General features: G+C 33.7%; 4 protein-coding genes across 5 annotated transcripts; 2 read left to right on the top strand and 2 right to left on the bottom strand.

Annotated features, from left to right (window-relative positions):
- Window positions 1-367: 367 nt before the first annotated feature.
- Window positions 368-5,154, top strand: LOC18052097 (cyclin-SDS). The gene is made up of 7 exons (XM_024191872.1): window positions 368-1,476; window positions 1,824-1,991; window positions 3,413-3,579; window positions 3,714-3,842; window positions 4,027-4,207; window positions 4,548-4,592; window positions 4,756-5,154. Exons 1-7 carry the CDS (start codon window positions 523-525, stop codon window positions 4,786-4,788), a joined length of 1,677 nt encoding a protein of 558 aa, XP_024047640.1. The 5' UTR covers window positions 368-522; the 3' UTR covers window positions 4,789-5,154.
- Window positions 5,155-6,022: 868 nt separating this feature from the next.
- LOC18052096 (binding partner of ACD11 1) lies at window positions 6,023-9,703 on the bottom strand. Of its 2 annotated transcripts, XM_024191873.1 has the most exons (6): window positions 9,492-9,703; window positions 8,439-8,522; window positions 7,906-8,009; window positions 7,752-7,827; window positions 7,220-7,303; window positions 6,023-6,798 (listed from the first exon to the last, which is right to left on the bottom strand). In XM_024191873.1, the coding sequence occupies exons 1-6, from the start codon at window positions 9,495-9,497 to the stop codon at window positions 6,217-6,219; spliced, it is 936 nt and encodes a 311-aa protein (XP_024047641.1). In that variant the 5' UTR covers window positions 9,498-9,703; the 3' UTR covers window positions 6,023-6,216. The 2 variants fall into 2 exon arrangements, with proteins under 2 accessions (XP_024047641.1, XP_024047642.1); XM_024191874.1 differs by lacking the exon at window positions 8,439-8,522 and having other exon boundaries at window positions 9,492-9,699.
- A 1,750-nt stretch (window positions 9,704-11,453) lies between these two features.
- On the top strand, window positions 11,454-13,109 carry LOC18052095 (PHD finger protein At2g01810). Its single transcript, XM_024190916.1, has 2 exons — window positions 11,454-11,617; window positions 11,708-13,109. The coding sequence occupies exons 1-2, from the start codon at window positions 11,454-11,456 to the stop codon at window positions 13,107-13,109; spliced, it is 1,566 nt and encodes a 521-aa protein (XP_024046684.1).
- Window positions 13,110-21,301: 8,192 nt separating this feature from the next.
- Window positions 21,302-22,828, bottom strand: LOC18052093. Its single transcript, XM_006448062.2, has 4 exons — window positions 22,738-22,828; window positions 22,284-22,553; window positions 21,763-21,921; window positions 21,302-21,667 (listed from the first exon to the last, which is right to left on the bottom strand). Exons 1-4 carry the CDS (start codon window positions 22,738-22,740, stop codon window positions 21,434-21,436), a joined length of 666 nt encoding a protein of 221 aa, XP_006448125.1. The 5' UTR covers window positions 22,741-22,828; the 3' UTR covers window positions 21,302-21,433.
- Between the last annotated feature and the right edge of the window lie 1,097 nt (window positions 22,829-23,925).

Below are 23,925 nucleotides of genomic sequence, written 5' to 3'. Positions count from 1 at the left end.
ATATATTATTGACTTTATCATTTTCCTATTGATACGATAATTTCGTAACACCAATAAATTGGTGCAGTAAATTTGGTAAATAACCTTTTATTTTTAGTAGAAAAAGGCATTCTTTTTAATTAATCTGAGTTTTGGAATTGCCATAAATGAACTCCCGAACGCAGACACAGCCTGACGATTGATTTCACCCATAGGTGGCCCAAGTCAGAATCTAGACCTCTCGCCATTGCATTATGCTGACGTGGACTTTCCCAATTCGCCTAAATTCTTCAATAAATAGATCGTCCCTACACTAACTAATTTCACCGTTTACGTGCGTGAGAAACTGACTCTTCACGTGGTCCCCACGCAGCGTATAATAAGCCCTGCCACCACGCACTATCGCCTTCAACGTCCACAACCTCTTCGCGCGAACTTAACACTCTACAGTCAATACAACTCAGCACTAGCCCCCTCCCCCCCTCTCTTCTTAATCTCAAGCAAATTTTCATTTCAAATTTGAATTTAAAATTGAGAGCAAAGATGATCAAATCAAAGCCGTTCATCAAGAAGAAGCTCCGATCAAAGCGATTTCGTCTTCCACGTTCGAAGATCTCTCCGATTGTGTTCAGTGAAAACAAGACCACCAAAAGCTTCTCGGAATTCTCCGTCGATTCGAGCTCCTGCTCTCATTTCGGCGACGAAGTTTCTTCAAACATCAAGAAGAGGCAGTTCGAAGAAGTAATTGAACCTAATGAAACGACGAAGAAGATTCAAGGCGACGAGCCGTTTCGGAGGATCACGAGGTCGTATTACAAGCGTCAGATGGAGAACGAAACCAAAGCTTATGAAGTTGAAGCAAGTGAGTCGTCTTGTGTTCTATCAAATTCTGGAGCTGCTTTTGGAGAGATAAGTTGTAAGTTCAAGAAAGTTGAACCAAACGACAATTCACGATCTGATATTTCGTCTTTCGAACGAAATCCGGTGTGCAAGGACAACAACGACGTCGCTTCAATAAGCTCTGGTGTTGAATCTTGCTCCGTGGCGAAGCTAAGTGAAAGCAGAGCAGTAGAAGAAAAACTTGAACTCTCCGATATTTCAAAAAACGGTGGCGTTGATTCGAATTTCATCGTTTCAAAATCGGAGTCCGTTGTCGAGCAAGAGACGAGGAGCTCTAAATTTGATTCGGATCTCGCGTGTACGGAGCAGTTCTCTTATGAGAACACATCTCAGTACTCGTCAAGTCACGAGAATGCATTTTCTGAGCTGCAATTCGACATATTCCCGGAGAACTCTGACCTCGGTTTCTCGGATTACACGCCGTCGATTTTCTTTGATTCTGGAAGCGAATTTTCTGAACGGTCGACCGGCGATAACAGTCCTCCATCGCTTACTTATTCTCTGTTCCATGAGTTTAGCAAGCAGTTCTCTAGGTCCTCTGTTCCTCTAGATTCCAGAAAGTGTTTTCTCGTTCAAGAAGAGAATCAGCCGTCTACAGTAAGTTAAATTCTTCATCTCTGTTTGCTTTCTTTAATTTTTTCTTAGTAGCAGCGTAGCTAAACATAATTAATCCTTCGTGTTAGTCTCATTTTGTTAAGGTTGTTTTTATTTTCTCATTTTTATATTTTTAATCAATATTTTAATATTCCTATTGGTTTCTGTGTAAACTGCATAATCGATGAAACAAATACTTTTGGTTTTATTCAGCTAATTTGACTATTCTCTTACATTACTGCTTAATTTTTTTGAAATTTCGCCGTTATCAAACGTGCAAATGCCTGATTTTCAACCGAGTTAATTCTTAATTATTCTCATTTTTTTACTGTGAACTTTTTAATCTTCAGTTTGTGAGGTTCGAAGATGAGGAAGACGAAGAGAGCTACCAAAGGTTTCGTGAAAGAGAGCGAAGGCAAACGTTTTTGTACGACTACGCCGAGGAATACTTTTCCGGTACAGAGTACGGCGACCTCATACGCGAACAACGGTCTCAGATGGTCCACTGGATCGTAGAGGTGATTACATTTGACTCATGACTAGTGATTTGCGTCCTTACTGTTACGTAATTAATCGCCTGGTTTAAGTTCAATTTAATCGTATTTTCACTGGGCCTGGACAGCCTACCCTTCAGAACACTGTTAGCAAGTAGATTCTGTTGCAGGGAACAAACAAAACATACGGTGACGGTTTTCACGAAAAAAAAATTTTGTGTCCATTCAGTCTGTGGCACGTAATAGAATGTAGAGGTGGTGCACAGTGTTTGTTATAATTTGCAAACTAGGCTGGCTTTATCCTCCTACTTGAGAGCGCGAAAGGCATGGCACCGTGTCCGTGTTAGGGTATTTTTGTCAATTCAATCTTTACCCTGCTTCATGAGTGATGGAGAGGTCTGCGTGACAAAGTAGTAGCACGTGGTTTGGTGTATGTAGGTGATTTTAAAGCATTTTCCTCCTAGCTGAGTGGACTCCGGGGAGAGCGCCAATGGCATCTAGTCCGAGAGTTTGGTTGAAAGTAGACTTTTTGTTACTCATCAAAATTCTTATAGAACTCCATTTTAATTGAAATTATTTAAACAACTAAATACAATCTAATTTATTTCTTATTTTTTAAATTGAAATTTAATTAAATACTTAAATAAATTATTTGTTTAACTAACATTTTACATTGACTCCATTTCATAATTTATATCTACACTTTAGTTCTAATAAAAAAATATTTTTTGAGAAAATTATAATGGTTTAAAGTTACGAAAATAAAACTATAAAATTGGAAGAAAATACTTCAAGGTTTTAGATTTTATATGTATTTTATAAATAAAAGTATACATTTTTTAAGTAAAAAAATTAGGGGAAGATAATCAATTTTAATATATTAGTTATATTTTATAAATTAAACTTAGGGTATAAGGAGTGTTATAATGATGTTAGAGGGATGTTAAAAGCTCCACTATTTTGTTAAGTTTGTTGGGCAAGCCTATATTCTTGTGGACTTTTTATATGTTAAGTGGTCTTTAACTACTCTCAAACCCAAAAATTAGTTCAAGGAAGATTTTTTTCTTGCATTTATAAACTCATCACGAGCCCTTCCACAATTAATGTGAAATAGTTTAGTTCACAAGGTAGTGTTTGACATGTAGAAATCTCAACGTAAAGAAAATAGATAAAGTAGAAAACAACGAGATTACATGAATTTAAAATATTCAATGTATTTTGCTCGCAAAAGTGATTAATTGCTTTGAGCTTTTAAATCAGATTCTTTGTCTTCTTTTTTTCTCTTGCGGGTATATTTTGAAGTGTTTGACTGTTTATTATCTCGAATTTACAAGGCCTTGGATTGGCATTTAGTATCAACAAAGCGAAATATCAGTTGTTCAATTGATTTTCTTTCTTCATTAATTATCAGTTGTTGATCAGAACATGTTACTTTGGATTAGCAGCAATGTACTGCTAAGGAGTTACACCAGGAGACAATGTTCCTTGGGGTTAGCCTTCTCGATCGGTTTCTGAGCAGGGGATTCTTCAAAATCAAAAGGAATCTTCAAATTGTTGGAGTAGCTTGTCTTGCATTGGCCACCAGAATTGAAGAAAATCAGCCCTACAACGGGTGATGACATTTTTCTCTGCCGTTTTTTCCTATAGAATTTTTAAGATCAAAAGATATGAATAATTTGTGCCTACTTTAATATGTCAAATATTTGGATGGAGATAGCTGTACTGAAATTTTTTTTTATGGCTCAGTGTGCGGCAAAAAAATTTCTACATAGGGAACAACGTTTATAGCAGATGTGAAGTGGTGGCCATGGAATGGCTGGTGCAGGAGGTCCTCAACTTCCAGTGCTTCCTCCCTACTATCTATAATTTCCTATGGTGTGGATCTTTCCTCCCAAGTATATTCATAGGATGATGGATGTTTAACTTTAGTTTACCGTTGAGAATATTCATAGTTGTTTTGATTTTCCTTCTTAGTCTATAAACTATCCTCAGTCAAAGAGCTTGATAGAGATCCATTTATTTTATTCTTAGTCCAGTTGGGAAATTGTCGAAAATGTAGGTTCTACCTGAAAGCCGCCAAAGCTGATGCAGGGGTGGATAAGAAGGCCAAGTACCTAGCAGTGTTGGCTCTCTCAGATCATGAGCACCTGAGCTATTGGCCCTCAACTGTTGCAGCTGCACTTGTCATTCTGGCTTTGCTAGAAAGCCATCAGGATACATCCTACCACAGAGTCATTGAGGTAAAAATACTAACCCGAAAGATCCAGAAAGAAAAAAATAAAAAAAGACATTGAACTTTAAATCTCATGAAATAGAAGATAGTTGAGGCCATTATCATTGATTCAGGGGTGACTGGAGACCATACTATGAAACTATTTGTTGTCTACAAAGCATTCAAAATGGCTACTCTTATATTGTTGTTTCAAAACGATTCAATTTTCAATCTATCGTTTGTAAATGATGAAATATTGTCCTTTTTAGTCACCAGTATTCCATTTTTTTTCTGCTTTAATATGGACCAACTGGTCCATCCACACAGTCACTCTTTTACATTCTGATTACTCTTATCTAACTTTGCAGATTCATGTCAGAACAAAAGACAATGATCTACCTGATTGCATAAAGGTATCAAAATAATCCCATATTATGACTTTCTCATGTGTGTTGAGAGTATTAATTCGGTAATTGCAGCAATATAACAAAATCACCAAGTCCAGATATTTTGTGATTGCTGTTTTTTTTTTTTTTCAAGTTAATATGTTCACTGATAATCTGTAAACTTTATCAGAGCCTGGAGTGGTTGGTACAGTATGTAAGCTAGCAAAGAACCCTGAAATGACCCCAAACATCAACTTCTGTTTGCTGACATTTATTTTTCTTGTTCACTCATCATAAGGGCATGGGAGAAAGGTACAAAGGCAACCTTTTATAGATTCCACTCAATCATAGCTAGGTAAAAGAACTTCAATTCTTTTAAAATTCAAACAGTAAATGATGCTTGTTGTAAAGTGTTCATTAAATAGTAGGTAAAAGTATGTACTTGAAGACACAACTCTAGTTCTTTTGAAATGCCCAAAATTTGGGTGAAGTCTTTCAATGGCAAGTTCGTTACCAAGTAAGCAATAGTGACAGGATCGTGCAGAGAAAAGTCCTTCTTATGTTGCCTGACATTTTTTTGATCATTTCATTTTCAAAAGGAGAAAAGATATTTCCTAGGATTCTTTTCCAGCGAATTTATTCTAGATATATGTACAATCCTATATTGGCTGCTCTGCTGGTCTCCCTGGGGCTGTAATACTTTGAATTAGATTGAGATGACTGAGGGTCCGTTTGGGGCAGCTGCGCTGCCAAACACTCTCTGAATCTGTAATCCTCGGAGCTATTAGATATAGTGCATAAATTGATGAGATTTGAGTTTCACAGAAGCTAAGCTAGCAACTAAACCACTCATTCCGATCTATGGATGATCAATGCATGGACCATGGTTACTATCACCAGCAAAGTGCTGAACACACTTGTTTACTATGTTTTAAAAGAACAGCTGCCCAACTGTTCTAACATTTAGTTTAAACATTTCTTATGATGGAAAAGAAACCTGAGTAAGACATCAACTTGATAATAACATCAAATTTTGCCTATTTCAATGAAAAAACCTATATATTTGTTGCCTGCATAGTATGTGATATGCATATAGTTCTTGTAAGGTCATTGCAACTTTTGCAAAGTGACCTAGCATTTCTTCGAAAAGTAACCTTTAACCAAATTCTTTTCCCTTAGTACGTGTGCATTTTAAATAACGTTGCCTCAGGCAATTAGTTAGACCATTATCATCCAAGGCTGTTCATGTATTGCTAGGCCATATTATAAACTTTTACTACCAGTTCCGAAATCGTGTTGCATTTTACACGAGTAAAAGCGTATGGTTTTCATACAGACAATGAAGTGAGCAAGGAAGCTTTGACATTTAGCTAAATTCGGATAGCCAGCATTCTACAAATGGATTTTTGGGTTATCCTTACATGAAAATCTCTATGAACTTAAAATACACAGGCACTTGCACGGATATATGTACATAAAACGGTAAACACAAACTACATATTAAATAAAGTCGTTCCTCTTGGAAGATAGTAAGAAATTCTGCGTCTAATATTGAGTACAAGAAGTAGAAAGTTTATGAAAGCACCGCTGTAAAATTTATCATACAAGAAAATCAGAAGTATTCAAGGGTATGCAAGAAACCTCAAATCAATCATATATTTCCAAGCTTACTATCAGTTGAATCAATTGGAGCCAGAGGAGGATCTCCTTCCGGAGACTTGACAGAATTAGCCAGTGCAAGGTCATTGATTATCTCTGCCTTCTTGGTGTTAATGCCCTCTTTTTTCTCCTCTTCAGCCTTTTCAACCTTCACCTTGGTCTTCATGCTCACATCCTCAGCCGCTTTTGTGACTCTACTAAATGCACTTGTAACCCATGTAGCTCCTGTTAGTACATAACGGTTACTCATGATTGCAGATCCTGCACTGCTTGCTTTCTGCTCAGCAACTGCATAGGCAGATTTCGTCTTCTCGGAAACTTGAAAATGGTCGTCCATCTCTTTCAACTTTTCATTGACTATAGCTGTGCCCACACTTAGCTTTTCACTCAAGCCCATCTTTTGGTCAATGGATGTAACAGTGGCAGACGCATTTGATGTCAATTTATGCTGTTCATCAAAGGCCTTTGCCTTGTTGATGGCATCCTTTCCCAAGACAAAGCCCTTTGCAAGCATGGTGCTTACCACATCTTCAGCCTTCTTAACAGCAGAATCAGTTTCAGGTGGCTCATGCTCCTTCAATTATAAAAATAACAAGATTTATAGCACATAATTAGTAGTTGTATCTTGGTTGTACACCCTATGTTTTCGTGAAGTGCCAAACGCAACATACCGGATGTAGAAAAGTTAGAAAGCAAGCAGCTTCATAATAAAACTTGTACATAAATAAAACATATCATATTAGTTATCTTTTTCTCTATAAATCAGTCAGATCAAAATATATTTAATTTTGCATCAGTTTGCAAGTAAACATTTTCAGATGCCTCAGTTCAAAGATCTCTGAAGATAAGTAAGTTAGAAATGCGAACTCTTCAAATCTCATATCATAAGCTCAGAGTATATATTGAATCTTTGTTTCTCCCTAAGAATCCCAAGAATCAGAAGCAAAGGCACAAGCAGAAGCATAGATACAGTTCTATGCAGCCACAAAACTTACCATTTTCAGTGAAACGGCATCTGGTGGTAGCTGGTAATCTTGGGCATGAGTAATAGTGACAGGAAGACCAGCAATGGTGGCACCCTGAAATAAGATATATGAAATTCAAATGTTAAGGAACAAATTCCAAGGGAGCACCCTATAAATATCAATAATATTTTAAAATACATCTGAGTCTCAGGACTGTATATTTCAAGCTTGTGTAGTTGCCTTGAGGTCAGACTGTTAGCATAAGAAAGTCTCTTTTTTCTTACTCAACTAATGTCCGAAACAAAGGACTGACACATTACTGAGAATATGTTCTGAATTTATATCCAATTAAAAAAAAAAAATCAATAGCTTAATGCTTTACCAAATCTTATTATTTCTGCAGTTTTCTCATTTTCTTTTTCTTTTGATGGAGAGGGGTGTTTGAATATCTAGAAACGTTTTGAAACACATGCATAATGCAACATTCTGCTTTGGGATAAATGGTACTCAGAGGTTTCAAATAGTAATGATTAAATTTAACCACCATTCTGGATGAACTCACAGATAGAAGCAGTGCCGTATCTGCCCCCTGAGAATCCTTGAAGGTAACATAGACAAGCTGAGTTGTGTCGCTCTCACTGCAAAAGATACAATCATGTTTCCTCAGAATGGCTGCAATAAATAAGTACATTGCTATATTGTTCAAGAGTGCTGACCTTCGCATTTCAACATACTGAATTTCACCACAGAGAGAGAAGAACTCTTTGATATCCTCCTCAGAAACAACTAGTGAAACATTGCTAACCTCGAGTGTTTTTATCTGTCAGAGATGCAAAGTAGATATATAAGACACAGTACCAAATCCAAAATATACAAGCTTTATCTTTTAATTTATTAGACAAAACAAAAAAAAAAAGAACATATCAGGGATTTAAGCTGAAACAAGAGATTTTAGACTTCCAGCAATATATGAATTCTTCTTCAACTTGCAAATTCTGTGTTCCCATTGATGGACCCAATACATCCACTTGAGATGGAAAATCCACAATTACTTATTTTCTGTCATATATACCATAAGCTGATTGCTGCTACTATCATATGAAGCTATATTTGCTGCTGATAAGATGCAAGCACTATTCAAATATAAGAGCCTTTGAGGAGAAACATAATAGTAAACACCATTACTCATGAAACAAAACTACTGTTAATAGAACCAACAAACGCTATTTCCAAAACATAGTTGCCTCACTTCTGAAACACCAATTGTCCAATTTGTTGTCTCATTTGACAGAGGAACTGCTGCAAGACTTTGCCCAGTATGGTCTGTCGGGACCTGTAAGTGAAATGCCCAAACAGGTGATCCAGAGGTAGAACAGCAAAACAGAGAGCTTTAGAACCTTTAGCTGGCCAGGATATTCTACTAACACAGAGAACTAACGTCCTTCTAATATTTTTTTAACTGGAAACATTGTGCATATTATATGAACAAAATATCATGATAAAGCAAAAAGGGAAATTACCATGAAATAGAAACAGAAACAAATACAACGTAAATATTGATGTATATAGATAAACAATGTAGTATTCATTTAAATCATCGAACTAATGCTGTGGCAACAAGATGTCAGATACATCGTCAAGCATTGTACAATAATAGCCCAGTTCCTTGCCATGACAAGCTTGACAATTCCACATCAATACGAGGAAAATTCCACCTAACAACAAACTTCTTTCAAAATTTTGTCTTATATTACAGATACACCCACGAGAGTTCAAAAGGTATCCAACATTTCCCAACAAATTTATGCATGCCCTTGAACACCAATATTTATCCTTAGGTCGAAAAAAGATATAGGATCCTCCTCCATCTTGCCATACTACAGTGAGAACTTCCCCTCAATTTAATTTGCTGCAGAAAAAATATTCCAAAATTTGCAAACCATTGAACTGATCGAAATGGTTGTGCATTATTAATTTAATGACCACCACACATGACGCGTTACTAAATGTTAAAACTCAACAGAGAAAAGTAAATAGGACCCAAAAAAAATGACTCTTTGTAGATTCAAAATCTTATGTTTGCTCTTCAATTTTCTCTGGCATGCATTTATGTTCTCATTAACGTTCGCACAACAGCACACATAAAATGCAGAGATCAGTGAGAGGTAATATTGCTACATAACGTATTTTCACATTCATGCATTTACTAGGCATACCAATTGAAAGTACAAAACGAAATTGATCTAATAAGCAAGTCACGTCCGTCGCAAAACGTGTCACAGAAAAAGGGAAAAAGGCATACCGACATTTCAAGAATGTATGATCGAATCCAAGAAATAAGAAGAACAAAAACAAAATAAATGAGAAACTTTATGTGGTAGAATCTGTAAATGAATATAAAAGGCGGAAAAGAAAATAAAGGAAAGAAAATTAGAGTGAGAATTGCGGCGATTTTCGTTCTTGGTAACGGGCTACCTGTGCTCCCGTAGGCTACGATTGTATCCGTAGCGATTAATCCGCACGCTCGTTTTGGTGGTTGTCTTCACAATTTATTAATAAGTAATCCGAATGAGTTAGAATCGAAATTGATTAAATTAAAATAGAGAATAAAAATTAAAATAAAATTTTTATTTTAATTGTAGAAATTAAAATCAGAATGAAGTGTACTGTCATTGATATATTTAATTTATTTTAAAATTAGAATGAATTGTTATAAATTATTAAACTAATTTTAGTTTATTATTGTTATTATTATTATTATCAACAATAATAATTTTTCATCACCATCATTATAATAATATATAAGGAAGGTCAAAATAAGAATTTTAAGATTTAAGTATGGGTAATATAATCATTTTAGGAAATGAGATTTCTATTTCCACTTCTCACTGGGAATAGAAATTCTAATAATCATTATTAATTTTAGGCGGAACGTCACTTTGATTCCTATTCCACATCTCATTTAAGCAAATAAATACATCATTTATTTTCGTGATTCTCATTCTCATTTTTAATAAGTAAACACACCATCAAATTCTATTCATTTGAGCCTGATTTACTCCCTCCAAGCAAAGACTTTGTAATACCAATCAACAAATTTATCCATCATCAACAAACTTTCAGGTTTCGTTTTTTTCAATAAAATCTTTCGAGTAAAGTTTTATTATGTAATTGAAGATGACAATTTGTGACACGATACATTAATTTAATTAAGACATAACAGGACACTAAAGTCTTATTTTAGAATGAGATTGTAATTATCAAAATTTTAAGTAAAATATTTAATAAACAATAATACTTGTTGTTCGGAAATTAAGTTTAATTAATTTACTACTTGTATAATGAAAATTTTATAATATATTTAAAAATCATAATTATTAAATACTATTAACAAAAAAAAAAGAGTATTTGTTAGACCACACACGGTGTTTGCTGTGGAAGCATGATAACCAACGGGGTAAGTTACCAATTCTAAGGAAATGACTAAGCAACACCAAAACCAACGCTCCAAAATCTCCCGCCCTCGCAAGGACGCATCTGTAAAATCACTCTTCAAAAGTTTTTTCAAACGATGGCCGATCCCCAAACACACTTCTTCTTCTTCTTCTTCTGATCTTCTCTCTCCGTGACCTCTGTGTATTGTGGAATGGCGATCACAATTTTTGAATCCTGCAAGAAACGGAAAAGAGTCCCTGCCATCTTTAATATTAACAACTTTGCTACTCAGACGTTTTCTCTGGACTTTCGCGGGCCCTTTAGAGAAAACATAAGATTGTTTCTTCGAGAATACGCCGACACAGAAGATTACAAAGTTCAAAACAACCCAATTTGGTGCACTTTGCTCTTGAGTGAATCCAACGGCGTCGTTTTCCCTCTTTACACCCTCGAAGAAAGCATCAAACAGTCCTCACACCCCTTTTGCAATCTTTGCAGATGCGTCGGTGAGGCTTTTTCCTCCATTTCGTTCTTCACTTCAATTCAGCAGTGTTCGCATCGGGATTCCTTTTTCCTTTTTTTCTTTTTTGAAGTCAATGGAAACTGAATTCACTCAATGGGATAAAAGTTTTTACCAATTGAATCAACTACTAATTTTGTGAAATTTTCTTTAATTTTACGGATTTGTGAGTGACTGAGTGTTGATTGAATTCATGTTTGACGTAATTTTTCGTTGTGCTTAATTGAAGGATGGAGTCACCATTTTGTGTGCAAAAGAAGGTATCATTTCATCATCCCACAGCACGAAAAATGGATTAAGCCTCTAAACATGGACACTCTCGAGCACTGTGATCATATCTTGCATGGCGTCGTCCATTGCAATGGATTTGGCCATCTTCTCTCCATCAGTGGAAGCAAAGACGGCTCAAACTATCTCTGTGAAGAGCAGATCATGAATCTATTTGATCGTCTCTGCACAATTCTCCATACCCAGTAAGAAATTTCACACAAACTTTACCGTAAAGGGCTCAGATTTAAATTTCATATCGTAAATGAACATGGGCAAGTGTTTTTCTATTTCAGGAAAATATCAGTGCACGACGTTCTAGTGAAGAGATGTATGGATCTTCGGTTGTTACACTGTGTTACATATGGATGCTCTTGGTTTGGCAAATGGGATTATAAATTCTGCCACGGTAGCTTTGGAGTTACAGAGCACAAGTACAATAGAGCAATCCAAATTCTAAGTTCGTTGGAGCTCAAGAGAATCATTCATGATTTTGGCAACACTAGCCGGGGCAGAGTTATAGGAAAGATCATTCATCTTTACATGAATGCAAGCGATACCCAATTGATCACCATTAGTGATTTGCTTCAGTTCTTGCTTTCTTTGGCATCGAAACCAACAATTCAAAGGAAAACAGCCTTGGCACTAGCCGCGTTATCTCCAAACAACTCAACAAAAACAACAAACGACGACAAAATTCCAGTTGAATTCGATTCACTGACCTCTCTCACTGAAAATTCAAACTGTAGATGGGGTGTTCAAAGGCTTGAGCAGGCAGCAAAGGCAATTTTCACCACACTGGAACAACGCAATGCAAGCATAAACAGCAAAGCCAAAATTAGTCGTCGAGAATTGCGTGATGAAGCAAGAAAGAAAATTGGCGACACGGGTCTGCTTGATTTCATGATTAAACACATACACAAAATCATATTGGACAATCGAATTGTTCATCGCAAAATAAACCCAGCAACCAAATTAGCTGAATTCGCTCTTGAAGATGATGCTAATGGAGAGGTAATTCAAACAAGAACAGAGCCAGAGTATCACATTCCAACGTTGATGCCGGGGCAAGATGTTTATGCCGATGTTTTAACATTGTACAAGAATGTGTTATTGGGCTACCCTGAGTCTCATACTGTGAGCTTAGCAGCTAGAGCAATCTTAGACTGCAAGAATTTTGCCAAGGAGTGGCAGTTTAAAGAAAGTGAAGATGACAACTTAATGAGATTAAAATGCCGGGTTTCGCCGAGCTACAACGAGTTAGCGACTCAGTTGACTCGGCCATTGCCGCCGGCTGAGTTGATTGTGGCGCCAAAGGATGTTACCGTTGATGAACTGAAACTGATTGTGGAATGTTCACTGAGAGACACCTACTACATGATGGAAAAGGTCGTCGTGAAGGAAATAAAAATGGGACAGAATCAGGTGTTTTGGGGTGCAGGGGATGTTTGGGTGAGAGGCTGGGGGCTAGATTTGGATACGGAGCTGAGGTTTGAAGGTGGAGCCGATGATTGGACCGTTGACTGTGTATGTGGGGCTAAGGATGATGATGGGGAGAGAATGGTAGCTTGTGATATTTGCCAGGTGTGGCAACATACAAGGTGCAACAGCATTGCCGATAATGAAGCTGTTCCTTCTGTGTTCAAATGCCGTGCCTGCACCGCAGCCGTGGCTGGTGAGTTTGTAGCATATACCTAAAATTTAAATGATTTCATTTTGAGCTTGTGAGATTGATAAATTTGTCTGTTAAGAAAAAAAAAATGCATGAATATATAAAAAATCCCACTTTTCTTTTTTTTTTTCTCTTCGTTTCTGTAGAGATTTTAGTAAAACCAAATTATTGTTACTTTGACTTGTCACGGCTTTGATGCATTTCGGTATAATTTTTCATTCATAATTTTCTCTTTATTAACCCCACTTAATTCCCAAAACATCAATTGCTGCGTTTTCACCAACACGACTCACTCCACTTGAATGTTGTAATCCAAATCTACAGTTCTTGAGATTACAAATGGGGCATTAGTAAAAATGATTGCTTATTTCTCAAATTTCGATCAGTCGCAAGTTAAGATTGAAGTATGGATGGCTTGGATGTGTTGACACACCAATGTTATGAAATAAATTTCACGAAATTGCTTCGATTAAATTTACCAATTGAATCAATTTACACTCATAAAAGTGTTTAACTTAAAATATTAACATTTTTTTTTCACATCTTTAAAAAGGCCGTCGCATGTATAACACAGGGAAAAAATATTTCTCATCTCTAGGATTTTATGTAATAGTCCATTTCATCCTTACTTTTTAAACAATAACCCAAAACATTCTTCCGTTAACTCACCGTTAATTGAATATCGTTTGTTAGTAATTTATTAAGGGTAAAAAAGGATTTTCTATCGAAGAGAAAATTAGAAAAATAAATAAAAATTGACATATAATTAAAAATAATTTTATCTAATCCCACCAAATAGAAAATACCGAAAAAATAAAAAACTTTTATTTCAAGCAATTCTTTTTTCACTTCTTTCTATTTTGGCAGCTGAAAGCTGTATAAACCATAAATCTAAGTACCAAAAATATCACAATTTTTTTTTATTCATATAAGTATATTCTCTAATTGCACTGTAAAATGACTTGAATTGAGTTGAAGATAAAGAAGATATTCAACACATGCAAGCACATAAAATTTGGTGGTATTTTTGAGTTTTTCTTCCAATGATTTAAAGATATTGTGTTAATTACAATTTGTTTCTTATGGCAATTATTCAATGGCTACATCAAACTATATCATCGTTGATTTTATTTAAGAAAAAATTAATGAATTTTACATATTTTATAGTGTTATTTAATTGTGTAAACAAATTATTTTAATATAGTTTGTATCACTTTAATAAAAAATCATATTTTGCCCTTAATGAATTACTAGTTAATGGTTTTACACTAACGGTGAGTTAACGAAATGATATTTTAGGTTATTGTTTGAAAATTATGGATGAAATGAGTTATTGTATTAAACTTTAGGGATAAAAATAACTTTTTCCTTATAACACAAATGGGGGGAAAAATTTTCAACCATTTGGATTTTACACAAAGTTACATATCTAAAAATTAATTATTTGGATAGACATTTCTCTTCCCTTTTGGATCTTCATGGAAAACAGTCACATGTGTAATACAGAAAGAGGAATCTAAGTCAAAGGTAAATCTAACTACTTTGATTTCACGCAAAATTACATATGTAAATACTATTATTTATTATTTGTTTTGTACCATTAAAAAGACAATCTCATGTTTAACAGAGGTAGAAAAAATAGCAAAAATGTAAATCTAACTATCCCGATTTTACGCAAAATTACATATCTAAATATTAATTACTTAGATATACCTACCTAACTATTATCTTTTTTGAAGCTTTAATACTTTTATAATAAGAAGACCCTATTATCACAGACTCTATAAATTGAATGAGTGATTAGGTTTTAGAAGATGAAGGGGGAAAAAAAAAACTCCCTTGAATATAGAAAGAAGGAGATTCCTATACTAGGACTTCTACAATTGTTAGATTCTTGGAAGCACATAAAATGTTGAAGAAAAAGAAGAAGAGATAAGTTCTATCGAATTAGCAGTTTACCAAAATTATACCTTTTAAGGTATTTTTTTATATATGACTCTCATTCTAACTATCATTTTTATATATGATTCTCGTTCTAACTATCATTTTTTTTTTAATTTATTAAAAGTCTCCCTCACTGTTAAATGGCTCTTATCGAAAAGATATTTCTACAATTGCACCAAAGTTTGATGTAAATAAAAATATCAATTGAAAAATAATTTTATTGAACAAAATATTAAATAATTGTTACTTATTTAACCAAAAAAAGAATCTTCAATTATTAACCTCGTCCCAAAACAAATCAACTGATAATGGACCTGTTTGGTATGGACTGCATTGGATTTGATAAGATTAAATTGAATTATAACTACTATTATCTCGTGCTTTATGTAGTATGATTAGTACTGTGTTTACTTGCTGGAGTGGGAGTGAGGAGTGTGGATTCCTCCCACTCCAGCATTTACTTCCTTTAAATGAGAAGGGAGTGGGAATCTCACTCCGTGGGCCCCACCCATTTTTGGAGTGGGGAGTGGGAGTGGGAATCCACTCTCACCTCTCCCTTTTTTATCCTTTTATTTTTTTAATTTAATTTAATTTAATATTTTATAATTAATAAAATAAAATAAATATTATTATATTTATTTGAATAATAATATTATATTTAACTAAATAATAATTTGCATTGATTCTAAGTTAAAATTATTTTAAAATAATAATATTATATTAATAGAGAATTAATAAAATAACATTATTATATTTATTTTAAAAATAATAGTACTATATTTATTTAATATTAATAATAATAAATAGTTTATTCTAAGAAAATATTAATTTTGTACTAAATAATATTATATTATTATTTTATATAATAATAAATTTAATATAATTATATTAAATAAAATAAAATAAGGTTTCATTTTGTATTAAAATTAATAATTTATTGTTCATAATTAAGAATATTAATAATTATAATAAATTTACAAATATAATAAAATAAATATATTTTTTATTAGTTTTGTAATTAAAAACTATTATTCTTTAAATAATGATAAAATTATAATTTGAAACTATTTACTCTCAATCCAAGACAAAGTAAACACATAAATAGGATTCTGATCTCTATTCCATACTTCTATTTCAGTGTAAGTAAATAACCTACTCCACACTCCCAATCCTAGGATTCCCACTCCTCAAGATTCCCAATCCAATTCAAAAAGTAAACGCTACCTAGATCTATTTAACATACAATTTTATTGTTTAAATTATTAAAAAATTAAATAGAAACCAAGTAACTACAACTAATTTTATTTAACATACAATTTTATTGGATTAAACCAATTTTATTGTTTACCAAACAAGCAAGAGATTTCATTTCATCTACAACTACAATTGAGGATGAGGTTTCATTTGGAGCAACGCCCTGTTATTATTCTTTCTGCCCTACAAATAAAATACAAGAGAGGATGTATTATGTATGTAGAAGGAAAAATATACTTAGAATTAGGCAACGTTTATGCTGCTGAAATTTTACTCTCATTTTGGTCACTTTAGTTAAAAGTGGATCCGTTGGAGCTCTCCAACCTGGCCGTGGGTTAAAGGCAACACAATATTTTTGAGTTTCTTATGAGAAAAAAAGTTCACTTTAGTTAATATCAATCAATTTTCATGTAAAATTACAATAATAGGTATATGTAATTCTGCTAATAATTGGTCACAAATTCATTTGGTATTTTTTAAGTTCCGCCAACAGCGCAGTTGCTCTAAAGTGAGTCCCAGTAAAATTATGATTATAAATATATCAGTAAAATCGTAACATATCCCATAACAAAAAAAATGCCATACACAGTTTTGGGCCAATTACAAATTTTATTTAATATGGTGGGCCATTTTAAGTGACCCAGTTTAGTAGTTAATATGCAACCTTGAATTTGAATAACACAGCAATGTACCGCATAATTTTTACTTGGTGCGTAGTAAAAATTAATAGATATAAACAGAGTATGAAACAAAATAATTTGACAAAATAAAATAAGTTAATTTTGGTCCAAAATTAGTGAATCAATATCTTGTTAAGAAATATGATTATTGATATACGATAATCTTTCAAAATATCATACTAATGGCAATATATCTTCCGTTTATATTTTTTTATTTTTTCCTAGCAACTCATAATGTTTCAAAATAACATCTAATTATTTTTTCAAAATGGGATTTGGGCACATGTCATAACTCATTTCAGTATGCATTGGATATGGCAACTGCAAGGTCCCTCGTACGTTGGTTTCTAATTAAATTCTCAAAAATCAAATGATTTGTCTTATTTAAGAACTTAGTTGTCCCATATCGTTTTTGTATTAAAGTACCAAAATTAAAAATACAGAAAAATAGTTTCCATCTATTATATATAAAAATCTACAGTCTACTAATTACCTCTCTTCTTCCAATCAATTCAAAAATTCTTCAACCCTTTGGATCTTCACTTCTCCTTATTAGTTCTCATTTCTCAAGTACAAAGTATTTTTGATCCCGCTGTTTCATGTTTTTATGCAGAAAATAATAGTTTTTGTTCAATTTTTTTTATGACCGATATTAATTTTAAATTTTATATATGTTAAGATTTTGGGTGTGTGTTTTTGGCAGACCATGCTAAAACGACGTCACCCGCTATCGTTTGGTCCCTTGACTGAAGAAGACCTCGAACTTCGTTTAGGGCCCAGAACTGGTAATTAATAAAACGCTCGGCAGTCTCATTGTTTTGTCACCTCTTATTATTGTTGAAAGATCAATCAAATTAACGATGAGGAACATATTTTCTGCGTGTAGAATTAATAATGTTACATGAAATCACAATATATCTCTCGTTGATTGTTATTGAATTGACAGTAGACAGCAGCCACATAGCTTTTCAAGGTCGATCAATCAATGGAATAGAAGACGTCCCCCAAGTTTCCAACGACAAAGAGGTGAGCATACACGCATACTATCTTTTTTCTTTTCTTTTTTTCCCTTATCTTGGTAGTTTACATTTTTATATGTTGAGTAGTTCTTTTATGATGTGTTGATGTCTACATTAAAGAAAACGCATACTTAAATTACGTAAAAATATATTAATGGTCTAACTTTACAAAGAGTAATGCTAGTTTTCTTAAAGTTTAACATAAAAAATACATTGAACAAGACGTGGTTTTTTTTTTTCCTAATTCATCTGAAGGATAAAATGGTAAACTAAAAAGTACGTAAAATCACTATTTACTCAATAGTACCACTTAACACCCACTATAATTAGAATATATATTAATAAGACTAATATAATTAATTTATAAAATAAGGGAGTCCACGGCGGAGAATTTTAATAATTTAGGCATTCCAAAAATCTATATTAACTACAAGATTATAAATGGTAAAAAGCTTTTACCACTCTGTAATCATAAAATGATTAGTTGAAAGAAAATTCATGAATTGGCAAATAAAGTTGAAGGTAGGGAATGGTGATGACAGAAATGTAGGGTATGCGAATCAAGGAATGGGGCGGTGGTGGTGGGAGAGGTGAGGTTCACTTGTGGAATATGTTTGGATACGATGAAGGAAGAGTCGTCCACCAAGTGCGGCCATGTCTTCTGTAAATCTTGCATTGTCGATGCCATCCGTCTTCAGGGCAAATGTCCGACTTGTCGGACGAGAATGTCAGTTCGCAGCATCCGACGCATCTTTTTTCCCCAGCTCCAGCCGCCCGCTTCCAGCTGAATATATGCGGGTCACTCTCCTTATCTCAATTTGTTTATTTGGTCGATGTATGGTGGTGGCTCTAATGTTATATGAGTGTGACTGTAAAATACCTTCATATAATTAGTGGAATTCTTGTAATTTACCACCAAAAATGAAAAATCAGAATTTCAAATGTTTAATTTTTTAATTTTATTTAGGAGCTCATTCTGTGTATTCTTGAGATCTATTGTTGTGAAATGGAATCAGTAGTATAAACTCTCGTAGTAATTATATTAGTCAAAATACAAATGGATCTAGTTCTTATTTACTTGTTATTTTTTGTGACGGTGTCTTGTCAAATTAAGTTAAGAGTAGTGCTAAACGTCGGGAAGGCTGAGAGAACCTGAGAGAAACGGCAGTTTATGTTGCCATTTCGCACGTGTTCTCTTGGCCTCACCCCCACGTTACTTTCTCTTTTCTTTTCAACTTAACGTTTGCGGCAGTCAACTCATCTCTCTAGCACCAGAAACTCTCGTATCTTCTTCCTCCCCTCAATTTCATCGGCATCATCGGCACTCTCTCTCGTCAACGGCATCGTTACCGACAGCCACCTCTTTTTCTTCAGCTCGTCACGACAGACACCATCAGTCCGGTTTGTCACTTCGTCCGGATCTCTCCATTATTCCAAGTGTGTTTTCCCTATTTTTTTTGTTCTGAAAAATCCAAAAAAAATGAAGAACAACACTTGTATTGATTTTGATTTTTTTTATTCCAAGTCAAAGGGGTGCTTGGCTTTTAATTATACAAGATAGAAGATGAAACCAAATTTTGATGTTGATGAAGAAGAAGAAACAAAATTGATAGGAGGAAGAAGAAGATAATTGTGATGATGATGTTGTTGGTGAAGATGAAATTGACGATCGAGAGAAGTAATGAAGCAATTGCAAAAGAGAGAGAAAGAAAAAAGAGAAGAAGAAGAAAAAAACAAAAAGACAGATAAAATAATATAAAAAACAAAAGAGTAAATGCTTAAAGTAAAGTAGGGGTGGGGCCAAGAGAACACGCGTGAAACGGCAGCACAAACTGCTGTTTCTCTCAGCCTTCCCGACATTAAGCATTTTCCTTAAGTTAAACTATAACAGTTACAAACAGATCCTTAAATATTTCTTGTCAAATTCACGTGATTTTTCATAAAAAGTAGGAGTGGTCAGAACAAAAAAAAATTAGTAGGGGATTAGCTCTAAATTATTATTTTTTTAGTTCCTTACTATTTTCTAAAATTCGAACGTAGAGGTCAATTAAATAAAATTGTTCAGGGACTAGTTCACATTGTGGATCACCTAACAAAGCATAGAAATTTAAAAGAAATTTCAAAGTTGAATCAACTCTAAAGGTTTAATACTATTTCATTTCCTCTAAATTAATAATCTATGAAAATTTTATTGGGTTCCGAACTTGAATATATATATATATACACAATGGCAAATGGGAGTAGCCAGCTTCCACTCTTGTTAGTTTATAGTTTGAAACCTAATTAAGAAAACAAAAGTCCAAAAGCAAATTTTGGAAAACACAAAGCCGCACACGCACCGACCCCCAATGGATACAAATTTAGATAGCTTTCCGTGTTTTCCTGGTAGTATGAACTTAAAAGCGGGGGAAGGGAACATGATCTCCAACTCTTTTTCATAATCAAAATGATCTAAAATTTTTATCCATTTAAATCAATTAATTTAGTCTAAATCTCTTCATCATTCACATATACGAAAGAAATTCAAAGCTATCGACAATGTGTTTCATGATTGTAATGAATTAGAGTAGATTCATTTTTATAAGAAAAACATATTGAAAGTCACTCGACCACGCCCTTAAAAATTATTGTATCATCTCTTTCATCCATTAAAATTACTGCATCATCTCTTTCATCTAGGGCATGCACTAAAAAATTTAAAAAAAAAAGTTTCAAAATGTCAGGCAGCATAGAGTTATGGATTTTATGCCTCGAGCATAAGAATAAGCAGAAAAAGAAAAGAAGTGTGGATGGTAATCCAAGACCATGTGTAACATGCACATAAATTTCCTATTTGCTCACCATCTTTTGGTGGCTCTTTTTGTCTGCCACATTCCCATAAAAAAACAGACTTAAACAATACAATTATGCCATAATGTAAGGAGAATGAGGGCCCAAAAAAATTGAACGACCAACAAGTTTTGACGCCACATGAATTGAACAGAGATTGCGACAAATCTATCAAAGCTTTTGACGGCCAACGGATTAGAAAATTAAAGCAAAATTACAAATCAATTTTACCAAACCCCATGTTAACGCATTGCGAAACATTCCCATCAAGAATATGGCCCCCATCCCAATACGTAATCAATCAAATCCCACAATTAAAGAAAATACATTAAAGTTTTATTATATATGATGGGTACCAGTATTTGATTAATTCAACAAATGATAACAAAATTCCATCAAAAGATAAACAAAATCATCATACCAAGATCTTCTCTTTTACTGTACAAAAAATGAATGCTCCAAGCATTAATAGCGATCACATTATTACTTAGATACATCACTTTTCTTTCTTCTAGATTATTGTAGATGTGGTTCTGATATTGGTTTTTTCTAATCTGAGTCGTGCGGAGCCAGAAACCAAAATGTAATGGATGTAAAAAGAATTTGAGGAGGAAATTTTCATGTTTAACTGATGAGATGAGCTCTGCGGGGGATGCCTTTTCTTTTGCTTATATTTGTTCTTGGCCTCAACCCCGGATTCTCGCCGGATCGATTATCGTCGGACGCCGCATCGTTCTGCGTCAGGGACGATTCCTTCTCGCTTGTGCTTGATTCTTGATTCCAGATTTTCTCAACTGGGAATGTGATATTAATGCCATTCTGGATTTGGTCTTTGGGGCTCAGTGGAACAACACAGAGCTGAAAATGATGATATCAACAATACAATTAACACACACACACACACACATGAATATTAGTACTACTAATCAAGAAAGTAGTGAAATAAATGAAACCTTGCATGCAATGGAGCAGAAGCGATTCGGCAACTCTTGAATGTATCTTCCGCAAGCTTCACAAGAACCGCCAGTCTTTGATTTTGTTGATGGCTTTGCATCTTTCAACTGAGGCCGAGGATTCAAATGCACAGCTTTTTCACCATTGATTTTATATGTCTACAAAATCAAAAAAAAAGAAAGAAACAAAGAAACAAAGGAAAACCATAGAACCAAAACTCTGAGATCAATTAGCCCAACTCAATACTCACCCCAAAAAGGGGGAAAAAAAATTAAAATAGGATACAGAAGTAGCAGTAGAGATTGTAAAATTAAAATCATTCAATAAATTTCAAATTGGAAAAACTAGAAAAGGGAGCAAAATCTATGAATCTATCGATAAACTTCACAGATTCTGAACCAATTGGCAAAATATCGTATACGCAAAATTATAGCCAAAAACAGCCGGAAAACAGAGCATTAAAGCATAATTAATTCAAGATGGTTTAGTAACTAAATGAATGAATAATTAATAAAGATACCTGAATTTTGGAGCAGTCAAGGTGTTTTTGCATGTCTTGGAAACGAACGACGTCTTGGTAAACGTATTTGCAGATCTGAAGGCGGCGGTGGCGGCTGTGATTGTCCTCACAATTCCTACAGAATCCAATATTGCAGTCCATACAGAACACGTTCTTCTCATTCTTCTTCAGTTCCAGATGGTCCATACATGGACCAAAGAATTGGCTTTTCAGCAGCGTTGTGAGCCAATCACTTGCCTTCTCCTTCTTGATTATCAATCTGCATCCCACCTGCCCAACATGAGACGACAACGACAACAAAAACAAAACTTCCATATCAAATTTTATAATAGTTGATCAAATTGCACAACTTGAAACTGATCAAATTCAATCCAATCGAAAGTCATTCGAAAAATCTCATTGCAAAATGCAACCATATATATATAATTTGAGAGAAATTAATAGGAATTCGTACCATTTGTAATTGGTTTTCTGATGGGGTTGTTTGTATTTCCACGAATATCAATGCAAAAGACTAAGAATGGGAGAAGAGGAAGAAATTTGCAAGTGGGGTTGTTTGTGAATTGTGGAAATAAAGAGAAGCATGAATATTATGGTAAGATTTAAGAGATTAGGAATGTATAATTATGATTCATATAAAATTAATAGATCAAAATGGAAAGAGAAAATTTTTAATTAAAGCAGTGAAGTTGCACTTTATAATAGGAGAAGTGTCCAATCGAGTCCAGTGTTCTACTGTGGGCGGGAAGGTTAATACATATAATTTTTATCTTTTTATCTTTTTTTCCTGTTTTATGATTAAAAAAAAAAATCCCGCTGAGGTAAAAAAATCTACAATAATTATTAATTTTAATATATTTTTTTGACCGATAATAATGCAAGATTGCAAGTTGGGGGCGTGGAGGCCATAAGATTTTCTTGTGGGTTCATAAAGGAATGGTCAACCATGCATATGTAATCATTATATGCTGCTGATTGAATCTTCAATAGTTGTTTTGCTTTTACATAATATTATCAGTATTGAATCAGAATTTACTTGAAGCAAGTGATTAATTATTATAAGGTATTATGAATATGTTATTTTACCACTTGATTGTTAACTCTATTAATAAATTATTGATGTCGAAGTAGTATTTTAAGAATTTCAGTATATTCAGTATTTTACGAATTTCACACAAGGTATAATATTTATAATTTTATTAATTAATATATATATATATATATATATAAAATAATTAAATTGATAAAAGTATTATTTCTTTGTACGTAATTAATTTTTATATTTTTTTTTCCAATTTAGAGGGTTAAATTACACTTGCATAATTTAAGGTGAAATAGACTTTTACTATAATTTCTATTAAGAATTCTATTGACTGTAATGGTTTGTGGTAAAATGATAAAAGTTGAAATATTAAGTGAGAAAAAGTAATTGTCACAAAATGTGGTGGTAAAGTGATAAATAAAAAAAATTAGGTGATAAAATGATAATATTCCAATGAAAAGTCTTAACATAAAAAGTATTTTATAAAGGATATATATGAAAAAAGATCTCTAGTAAGATGAACATTTCAAGTAGGTATAATTAAATAGTACGCACATCTATTGACACATTGCACATATATGATTATCGAACAATTGACAC

Source organism: Citrus clementina, unplaced genomic scaffold, assembly GCF_000493195.1.
Source record: "Citrus clementina cultivar Clemenules unplaced genomic scaffold, Citrus_clementina_v1.0 scaffold_2, whole genome shotgun sequence".
Classification (NCBI taxonomy): Eukaryota; Viridiplantae; Streptophyta; class Magnoliopsida; order Sapindales; family Rutaceae; genus Citrus; species Citrus x clementina.
Note: the sequence above shows the minus strand (reverse complement) of the source record. Positions and strands in the feature narration are given on the sequence as shown.

Bases quoted from the DNA above. Each gene is read 5' to 3' on its own strand.
- LOC18052097 (XM_024191872.1), top strand. From the start codon at position 523: ATGATCAAATCAAAGCCGTTCATCAAGAAGAAGCTCCGATCAAAGCGA. The intron at 3,580-3,713 runs GTGATGACATTT...TTTATGGCTCAG, and splicing joins GAAAATCAGCCCTACAACGG to TGTGCGGCAAAAAAATTTCT. The intron at 4,593-4,755 runs GTATCAAAATAA...AAACTTTATCAG, and splicing joins ATCTACCTGATTGCATAAAG to AGCCTGGAGTGGTTGGTACA.
- LOC18052096 (XM_024191873.1), bottom strand. The intron at 7,304-7,751 runs GTGAGTTCATCC...ATCTTATTTCAG, and splicing joins ATACGGCACTGCTTCTATCT to GGTGCCACCATTGCTGGTCT. The intron at 6,799-7,219 runs GTAAGTTTTGTG...TTATAATTGAAG, and splicing joins ATGCCGTTTCACTGAAAATG to GAGCATGAGCCACCTGAAAC.
- LOC18052095 (XM_024190916.1), top strand. From the start codon at position 11,454: ATGGACACTCTCGAGCACTGTGATCATATCTTGCATGGCGTCGTCCAT. The intron at 11,618-11,707 runs GTAAGAAATTTC...TTTCTATTTCAG, and splicing joins TGCACAATTCTCCATACCCA to GAAAATATCAGTGCACGACG.
- LOC18052093 (XM_006448062.2), bottom strand. The intron at 21,922-22,283 runs GTATCTTTATTA...TTGATTTTGTAG, and splicing joins TTGACTGCTCCAAAATTCAG to ACATATAAAATCAATGGTGA. The intron at 21,668-21,762 runs GTTTCATTTATT...CATCATTTTCAG, and splicing joins TCTGCTCCATTGCATGCAAG to CTCTGTGTTGTTCCACTGAG.